Source organism: Populus euphratica, unplaced genomic scaffold (assembly GCF_000495115.2).
Source record: "Populus euphratica unplaced genomic scaffold, PopEup_1.0 scaffold262.1, whole genome shotgun sequence".
NCBI lineage: Eukaryota > Viridiplantae > Streptophyta > Magnoliopsida > Malpighiales > Salicaceae > Populus > Populus euphratica.
The window spans coordinates 206,510-216,055 of record NW_011500145.1 but is presented as its reverse complement, the minus strand read 5'-3'; the positions used below and the strand labels follow the sequence as shown (position 1 = coordinate 216,055).

Below are 9,546 nucleotides of genomic sequence, written 5' to 3'. Positions count from 1 at the left end.
TCAGGATTTTTCACATGTTCATGATTATATCATTTCCCAATGACACCTTCTGGATTGCTATGAGAAAAAAAATCATGTTTTTGGGTATATCAATATGCCAATGGAATGCATTTTTGCCGGTATGTTCATACCTGGAAAGCTTATAATGCCAAACCAAATATCATATTCCCCCTCACCTTAACAAGTGAATTCTAAATGTTCAGTTTAAGTATAAATTAAGAGCTGGTATCAAAGTCTGACACCCCTTTTGTTTCTTTTCAAGCGGATGTGTTTCAAATCTTCAGATGTCATTTCACAACAAATTTATATGTATTAAATGGGGGACAGAAGGACTAGTGGTTTTCTGTATGCATGAACATACGATTTGTAGATCCCTTTTTATCATCGGATGAGCATAAAATAAATCAAGATTTGCGTCGCCTTTCTGGACTTGCTAATTTTCAATATCAGAACCTAAAAATGTACGAGTCCATATAGAAATTCAAATATTAAATGGTCAAAAAAAGAACAGCCACAGTTTTGATAAATGTCTATTTCCTCCTGTACTGCGTGTAAAGATTGGTTGAATTGAGTGCAAACAGCAAAAGTACCTGCCGAGTCTCCTTTGATGTGGCAATATCTGATGATACAGTATCAACTTCAAACTCCTTGTTTTGGCTAGGGTTCAATACTTGATCAACATCAGCCTCTGGAAATGATGATGCTCTATCTATTGCCATTTTTTCTTCCCTCATAAATCTGTCTTTCAAGTAGGCGTAACCTTTTCGTTCTCTTTTTAGCTTGCCAAGGAAGAAGAGGAAAAGGACGGGACCTATAAAACTGGGCTTTTAAATAAATAGTTTGTTGTGTCATGCCCCTGATAATCAGATGCTAAAAGATTGCTACTGTTTTTGGGATCTTAAGGATTTTCTCTTCTTTGTTCACAAGAATCACAACATCCCGGGAAATCTGTCAGATTCAACTATTTCTTGGATGTACATAATGACAAAATTGTCCTTGGAGCTTAGCTTCTTTTGTCATTGTTTTGATGTACATAGCCACCAAGCCTCGAGTAACATCTGTAAGACTACAAGTACAGCAGAAAGAAAGGTGATGTGGTCTGAGAATCATGAACTGGATACCTTCAACAGACAATAACCAAAAAATAAAAAATACCCTGCTCTTGGGTAGAGCATAAGCGATGAACACTTGTCATTACAGATTGCACACCAGTTTGTGTACTAAAAATATTACCAGAATAACATGATTTCATCTCAGCCTTTGTTCTCGCATGACATTCACATCTGAATTCTTAAACAAGTTACTTACAGGCATTAATGCATGGTTCTTCGCCTCGAGGACGGTTGAAAACATTGTTGTCTTAAAAATTTGTATTCATGAGGAGAATTATCATTGACTATCAAGTCCCTTGATCTCAGCAAGCTTTGAACTCTACCTTCATGGTAAGTGGAGAAATGTGAGAACTCGTAAAAGAACTGGGCCTGTGATTCGTTTACTGTAGGTCATTCTTGCAGTGCCGTCCAGCTTAAGCTTCTAATTACTTGATCCAAAACCACGAGGACTTGGCCTTGATGATACCGAGTCAACAAATCGCCTCCTTGATTCAGATTTTCTCCTCCTCCTTGCAGCACCAGGAGAAGCCTTATCCAGGAGTATCCAAAAAGAGAAAAAAAGATAGGTTAGGATGAGGACTTATCAGATGGATTCGAGTTAGCTTTATAGTTTCTCTTCAGGTGTCCAATATTCTTAATGCCTTCAAACATGGGAATCTCAAAATTTGTACAATTATAGTTTTCAGGACCATGCAAGTTATTAATGTCTTTTACGTTTTGCAAGTTGCAGAGAAGTTCTGTAAATAGGAAAAATAAAATAAAATTCAAAAGGTACAGAGAAGTTTTCTACTGATAAACAAAGATTGCTTAAAAGAAGCAAGCTCAATGCCATACTATTATTAAATATCCAAATAAGATATTATTTAGCTTCTTGTTTTGGTTTTGTGAGTCATCTAAGTGAATCAAGCAGCAGATCATGCAAGGGAAAATTTTCCTTCCATTCTCCCTAACCAGAGTGTAGAGATAAGAGAGGGATCTCTACCTTCTCAATGGTTAATTTTATTAATCTGTATTGTTGACATGTTTATTAGCCAATCCTTGAATAGGCCACAATCACAGCAACATGTGCCTGCGTAGAAATATTCTGCTATCCAAAAAGCACTTCCACAATCCACTTAAACTAGCTTTCTCTTGTCTAAACAGATTTAGTAGAACAAAGAAATAGAGACCACTGGCTCATTTATGTGACAACATGAAATGAAGAGCGATATAAATTGTTGTTCTCATTAATCAACTCGGTGTTGAACCACAAAAACTTTTCACTCATGAAATTTTATTGTATTCGTAGTTTCATGGCCTTCGAAAAAATTTATGCAATAATGAGGATGTCACAAAAGTGGGTGGTAAAAGTAACAGTAAGAACTGAATAGCGAACTTGTATATTCTTTTTAGAATTACTGAGAACATTCTGAACAACCAGCATGCCTCAGAAAGCCTTTACCACTGTCTATAATCATGTGGGAATTGAACAGAAAACCAAACATTAAAGCATGTAAAGAAAATGTATACACACATAAGCAGAGAAGGTACCTTCTGTTCGGTTTTTAGTGCATCCTCAAGATTGCTCAGAGAAGGAATAGATCCACCATCCATTGCACCCATTAGGTTCTTCATACGAACACGCATTTGAAAGAGTTGAGCAACCAGTTGGCTCACCTAGTTTTGATATCACAAGTACACCCATGCAAAAGTAAACAGCTGAATTACACAAGTACAGAACCTCCATTGTTTTCCAGCAAACACATCAAGTGGAAAGTGTGCATACCTGCTGCTCTGTTTTTCCAGAAGCCTGAGCAATTCTTTTCCTCCTTTGAGGAGATTCTGCTAACAATTCTGGTTTCTCTCTCTCCTCTGTAAATAAACACAAAATCAGAAAGCACTACAAGGACTGGATATTCTGAAGGGTTAAGCATGTGCAAACTGTATCGCATACAAGGAAAAGACATATAATACATAATCCTACGAAATTAGAACCAAACATCTACACTTTCGGTTGAATTGAATAAATTATTAGATAAATTTCAAGTAGAGAATCAGCCAACAAGCAAAGCTGACTCCAGAAGCCTGGCTTTTGTTAATCACAATGTGTTTAGCATCTACAACAAACAATGAACAAAGGCATGTCTAAGTTGAAAGTATGTGGGTTAAAAAGCATGAACAATAGGTGTGTGAGGAGCAGAAAGAAAAAAAATATTAAATCCTCGGAAGACAATACTGTCAGGCTTTATCAGCATGTTTGAAATAAGTTCTAATTTTCCAAATACTGTAGTCACTAGAAAAACCAAGTAAGCCTATGCATACTGGGCCAGATAATAAGGTTTGAAGTCTTTGGTTATTTGCAAAGCAAATCAGAAAAAACTTGTAATGCAATACTCTGATCAGGAAAGTACTGAATTATTGAATCCTTACCAACAAAGTTTCTTATAGCATAAAACATTAATCACAGTCAAGTATTGGATTGAAGTTTCACCAGAGTATATTTAAAGAAAGAACTATTGACAAGAGGATTATAGGGAAATGAGGGCAATTGTACCAAAAGCTCTAGTGTCTTATCACCGCTATGTAACTTTATATATGTTTCCATTTTGTCCAGGTTTTATATGTCAAAAGCAGTTATAACAAAGAGCATGTGGAAGAAGAGACCAGGAGTCATCGCTTCAATCATTCCTTCCATTATCTTTAAACTCTTCTCTGCTTCTCGAATTTGTGCAGGAGTAACCTGTTTGCATGCACACATAGGAAAGTCAATTGGAGCTTCTTCCACAAGTATACAGACTTACAAGGAAGAGTGATGAGCCACATAAATATAGCCACTTCCATCATCTACGTTTATGAATTGAATCTTCAATGATTTCTAAATCGCTAATCCAAAAATTTAGAGCATGAATTTCTTACAACAACCAACAAACACAGTAACTATGAAAAAATATTGAAGTTAAACCTGACTTTCATACCTTTGCCATTCCTGGGATCATCCCCAGGACACGAGTCATGGAACCCATCTTAGCAACCGCACGAGTTTGCTTTAGGAAATCATTGAAGTCAAAATTGGCACTCATAATCTTCTTCTGCAATTCTTCAGCATCTTCTTGTTGCATCTGTGCAAACAAATCAACTAAGAATTGCATTGAGATACACTCACTTCAAAAGAAATAGAAATGTGATTCACTAGAACTTACAACTTCTTGAGCCTTCTCAACAAAGGACAGTACATCTCCCATTCCTAAGATGCGTCCAGCCATTCGATCTGGGTAGAAAGGTTCAAGATCCTCCATTCGCTCTCCGCGTCCTACAAGCTTGATTGGCTTTCCTGATATCTGTCATCATTAAACAACTAAATACTTAATATATATGTAATCTCTGTACTATGTACTGAATAAAGATGAGACCAGCCAGAACCTACAACATTTCCATTTATCAATTAGTTATGTTCTGCACTGAATTTCTGTATGCGTGCATGATAGAGAGACAAGTGAGTTCATTTCCTGCTAAATCTCTGTTCTCTCTTAAAGCAGTGATACGCCCAATAGCACCAGATTTTAGGTGATCTTGATAAAACTGAACTGGATAACCAATTTTCTCTAAATTGACCAGTTACTCAGCTGACTGGTTTCAATTTTTTTCAAAAAGGTCAAGGAGTTCATTTCTGATTTCCCCATAACATTATCCCAGGGCCTTAATCTTATAGAAAACCATCACAACTCCTTATCAGAAAAGCAATCAACTTTATGAAAGTTCCCAGACAAACAAAGAAGATACAGAAGATGTCATAAAATGAACAGGCAGTTATGCTAAGTTTAGTTATAGTCACAAAAACTCATCCTCGCATGAATGCAAGGCTGCTATAAAATAATGAAAAAAATCTATGCCAACATTTGTTGTAGTCTTATAGTCACAAATACTCATCCTTGCATGATTTTGAGGCCACACACACACACACACACACACAAGGGAATTCAAATGCAGACCTCTTTAACACTCAGAGCTGCACCACCTCTAGAATCCCCATCTAGTTTGGTCAATATGGCACCCGTAATCCCAATTTCCAGATTGAATGTTGTAACCAAGGCTGTGAATTTACCCAAAGAAAAAGAATCCATGAAGTAAGAATTGTAATTGTAAGTGTGAGAGTAAGTTCTGCACATTTGTTTAAGAATATAAGATGAACAGAAACAAAAAATTGCTAATCAGAACTACACTGCATGATAGGATTATAGATTGAAGCCCATATGACCTACCAAGGAAAAACAATGCATGGCTATAACCTATAGGTTTGCCAATTTACTTTACAATGGATTCATCACAAAGCTGAAGGTTAGCATAAAAAACTGATGTATCAAGAACAGAAAATTCACAGAGGTTCTATCCGTACAAGCTTTAGGTAGAATAAGCAAAATGGCTCTTTCAATTATTATGGAAAAAATTATCAATGATAGTTAGCAACAGAGAAGTAAAAAGTTTTATCACATTTTTTACACACAGGTGATGTACCTATGTTATTTGTGTATAAACAAATAAGAAATCAATAGCTCATGAGACATTATAAGAGCATTTTTCAAGACAAAAATTTTACTTCATTAATCCGTAGATTTTATATTTAGAGAAGGACTGTGACTAGCAGTTTAAACAATAATCAAATTAATTGACCGTTATCAAAGAACAGTGAAAGCCACCGTACCTGCAGCTTCCTGCCCAGTCATTGCATCCACAACAAGTAAAACTTCCGTTGGATTCAATACCCTTTTAACATCTTTCAGCTCATCCATCATCGCTTTGTCTATCTGTTAAATGTTATGAAAATAGAATGTATTCCAGTGAAATCATAAACTGATAAGTGCTGCCCAAACAGAGAGTTACAGGGCATATTTTGTAACTCTCTAGAAGACCAGACACACAAAGAAAGTATTAACCTGAAGCCTTCCCGCAGTGTCTACTATGACCACGTCAATGTTCTTCCTTTTGGCTTCCACTAAACCTTTCCTAGCTATTTCTGAAGGTTTAACATCGGTTCCTTCAGTATAAACAGACACACCTACCTGTCAAAAGCCACAACTACATATAAGAACAATGATTAATATCCAAAAATCAGAAAGATATATTATGAAAGCGTAACAACTAACTCATATAACCACAGTAACTTGACAAATATGGAAGTTAGTTCACATCAAGTTAGTGAGAAACATCAATATTTAGTACTCCACCTTGGAGTAGAAAACAAGAATAACTGTTGCCTTTTCTGTCAAAATTAGCATCACTACTTGGTAAAAGTGCCAATCTCTGCTAATAAAAATGCTCAATAAATTTGCGCATTTTACTTGACATCTTAGGCAAAATTGAAAAGGTAGGCAAATGCCTAAAACAGCAAACAACAGCATTCATCCAGTACTCTTCCCTTAGGTACTAAAGCAATTTTTTGACAATCAGTATTTAATACCTGTTCACCCAAAATAACAAGTTGATCAATGGCAGCAGGTCTGTACACATCTCCTGCGACAAGCATGCAAGACTTCCCCTGTGGTTGACATCACATACTAGTGTCAACAACATAATTAAGCATAACACAAATCGTATCAAAGCAAACTAAAACTCCACACAAACCAAGTTGCGGCTTTCAAAAGGTACCTGTTTCTTAAGATAATTAGCTAACTTTGCACAAACAGTTGTCTTCCCAACACCTTGTAGGCCAGCCAGTAATATTACAGTGGGACCAGATTTTGCAAAGACCAATTCAGATACCTCTCCACCCATCAATTTCACAAGCTCATCACGCACAATCTGCAAGAACCAAAGATTCATAACCACCAATTCAAACACGATAAAAGACTTCCTAGCTTTTCTTGACTTCCACATTAAAGTCATGTACTCAATATTTATAATACTTTGATAACGCATTATCAATTTAATGAGAGTGGTGTCAACTGCCTCCTAAGAGTTTTTATTCATGCTGCAGGCTAGTTTCAGTTCAAATTAGAAAACAACGACAATAATTTACAGAAACAGAAGAATAGAAGAATACAGCACCAGATGCGCCAACCAATGATAACAATAAGTAAGCATATACCACATCAAAACTCACTGAAACTTAATGAAGTTCACAAACATAAAGAAGGAAATTTCACCATTTTTTTCACAAACCACTCAGATTGAAGTATTTAGTTCATAGGAATTTATACCTTGACTAATTGCTGATCAGGTTTCACTCCTCTTATGAGACCAACACCAACAGCTTGGTCACCGACTGATTGCACAAACCTTCGAACCACAGGAAGGCTTACCTGTTAATAGACCAATCATATTCTTTTCTTTTCAAAAAGCATTAAAAGAAACTCAAATTCCAGTTTACAAATTCAGTTACATCTGCTTCCAGTAGAGCTCTTCTTATATCCCTCATTGGCTCCGCAATATTCTCCTTAGTCAAAACCTCTGCAACAGGAAAGATAAAAATTCAACCATAAACAAAGACCAAACACCAACAACCTGGCTGTGTGAAACATTTTAAAACAAAAGGAGAAAAGAAACCCACAATTGTAATTCATCTATAGATACCAAAATCAATGCTTTCCTTCTTATAGCTTGCTAAATTTGATGCACTTTAATAACTAAAAACACATTGATTGATGCATAAAGTCGCTAACTTCTTTTAACAGAAAAAAACAAAAAAAACAAAACAATAAAACTAATTGAAGTGCACAAAGACAGTATGTAAGCTCAAACCTTCTCCTTTGAGCTTGTTCCAAGCAGATTCAAGGCCACTAGTTAACTGACCAAACATCTCTGCTTTGATCACGCCACCCCCCATTTCTCTTCCCAAAGTAACAACACTCCTACAATTCACCCACCTCCATATCTCTCTCTGTTCACCAAAAAAAAAAAAGCAACACCAATCTGTGCATTAAAAGATATGAAAAATTTACTGAGATGGGTGTCCTTCTCGTTTCTTTCTTGAACTTACAGTGAAAGAATTTCTTGAAGAAAGCGAAGTGACATTATTGCTTGAGCCAGTCCACGAAGAAGTAGAAGATCTAGCTGAATTTCTTGAACAACCTGAATAGTAAGAGAAACTCTTGTTGTTTCTCGCAAAAGAAGGTGTAGAGAAATGGCGGGAGGCAACGGTCGAGAACTGTACAGCCTCCATTGCCTAAAGGCTAAAGGTAACAAGCTCGCTGACAAATTTTTTATCAGTTGAAAATCTGTATGTTCTATCTCCTTCTTTATCTGTGTGGTTGGTTCGGACAACTCGCCGGCTATAGCTTTATTTTGATTTGTTGGATCAGAGCCGTCTAAATCTATGACGTGGATATATCATATTGAAAGTTATCAATATCTGCATGTATTACCTAACTACAGTTCAAGAAAGGAAAAATTACTCTTTATCACATAGTTTATAAATAGATAATATTTTACATCGCAGAAAAAAAATTAAATGAAATTAATAGATATTATTATTATATTTTAATTCATGACTAATTTTTTTGTATTAAATATAAAATTTTATTATTAATTTAAAAAAATAGCCATCAATTAATTTGGCAAGGGATGAACAATTATTTTACAATAATGGTGGAGATTGATAGCGTATTATTTTATATATTACAGAAAAACCATTTTTTTATGCCCAAACAATTCATTAAAGTTTAAATTTAATTTTTATATATGCATTAGATATTTCAATTATTTTGATATGAGGAATTTATCCTGATAAATTCTTTTAGAAATTAAACAATTCCTCGGGATGATACCTGATGGATTTCTTAAAATAAACTAGGTTTTTGACACATGCTCCACATATTTGTTATTCAGCTGTTTTATAATATTTTTTTTTATAATCTCTAATATATTTTTTTGAATTATTTATATGTAATTATTTTTAGTAATTTGGTTTTTTAAGTTTGAATAGTTTTATATAAAAGTTGAAAATATATAATTACTTAATTTAATTTAATTTTTAAAACATATTAATAAATTATAATTGTTTTAAAATAAAAACTATGAATAATTAGTATTAGTTATTTGACCCACTCTTTGCCACTTATTGTATAATTGTTTTTTAAAAAACAATATGCAAATTTTTTTTACAAAAATTTTAAGTATAAATATAAAAACTTAAGCACTAATCTAATTAAATAAGTTGATAATTATTTTTTTAAATAAATAAGTCATCAATGATTTCTAAAAGTGAAACAGAAACTTAAAATATATATATATAAAAATTAAAATATTTGATTCTAAACTAAAAACACTCTTATTTTAGTAAATAGTACAAGAAAAAAAACAAATTTATAAAAAACCTAAGCAAGAAATAAAAAGAGAGTGAAAGTCAAACCTCATTTACTACTTTCATTGCAACTATGGTAAATTCAATTCAAATAAAACATACCTAGTTTTGTTTTGATATTGATAAGTTATAATGTAACTCTCTTTCCATGGCAAACAT

At 34.2% G+C, this 9,546-nt stretch overlaps 1 protein-coding gene across 1 annotated transcript; it reads right to left on the bottom strand.

Annotated features, from left to right (window-relative positions):
* Positions 1 to 1,145: 1,145 nt before the first annotated feature.
* LOC105110762 (signal recognition particle 54 kDa protein, chloroplastic) lies at positions 1,146 to 8,349 on the bottom strand. Its single transcript, XM_011005921.1, has 15 exons — positions 8,065 to 8,349; positions 7,827 to 7,965; positions 7,468 to 7,535; positions 7,286 to 7,387; positions 6,735 to 6,887; positions 6,547 to 6,624; positions 6,023 to 6,148; positions 5,791 to 5,893; positions 5,081 to 5,181; positions 4,292 to 4,429; positions 4,067 to 4,210; positions 3,756 to 3,831; positions 2,878 to 2,963; positions 2,643 to 2,768; positions 1,146 to 1,641 (listed from the first exon to the last, which is right to left on the bottom strand). The coding sequence occupies exons 1-15, from the start codon at positions 8,245 to 8,247 to the stop codon at positions 1,534 to 1,536; spliced, it is 1,731 nt and encodes a 576-aa protein (XP_011004223.1). The 5' UTR covers positions 8,248 to 8,349; the 3' UTR covers positions 1,146 to 1,533.
* Positions 8,350 to 9,546: the final 1,197 nt, after the last annotated feature.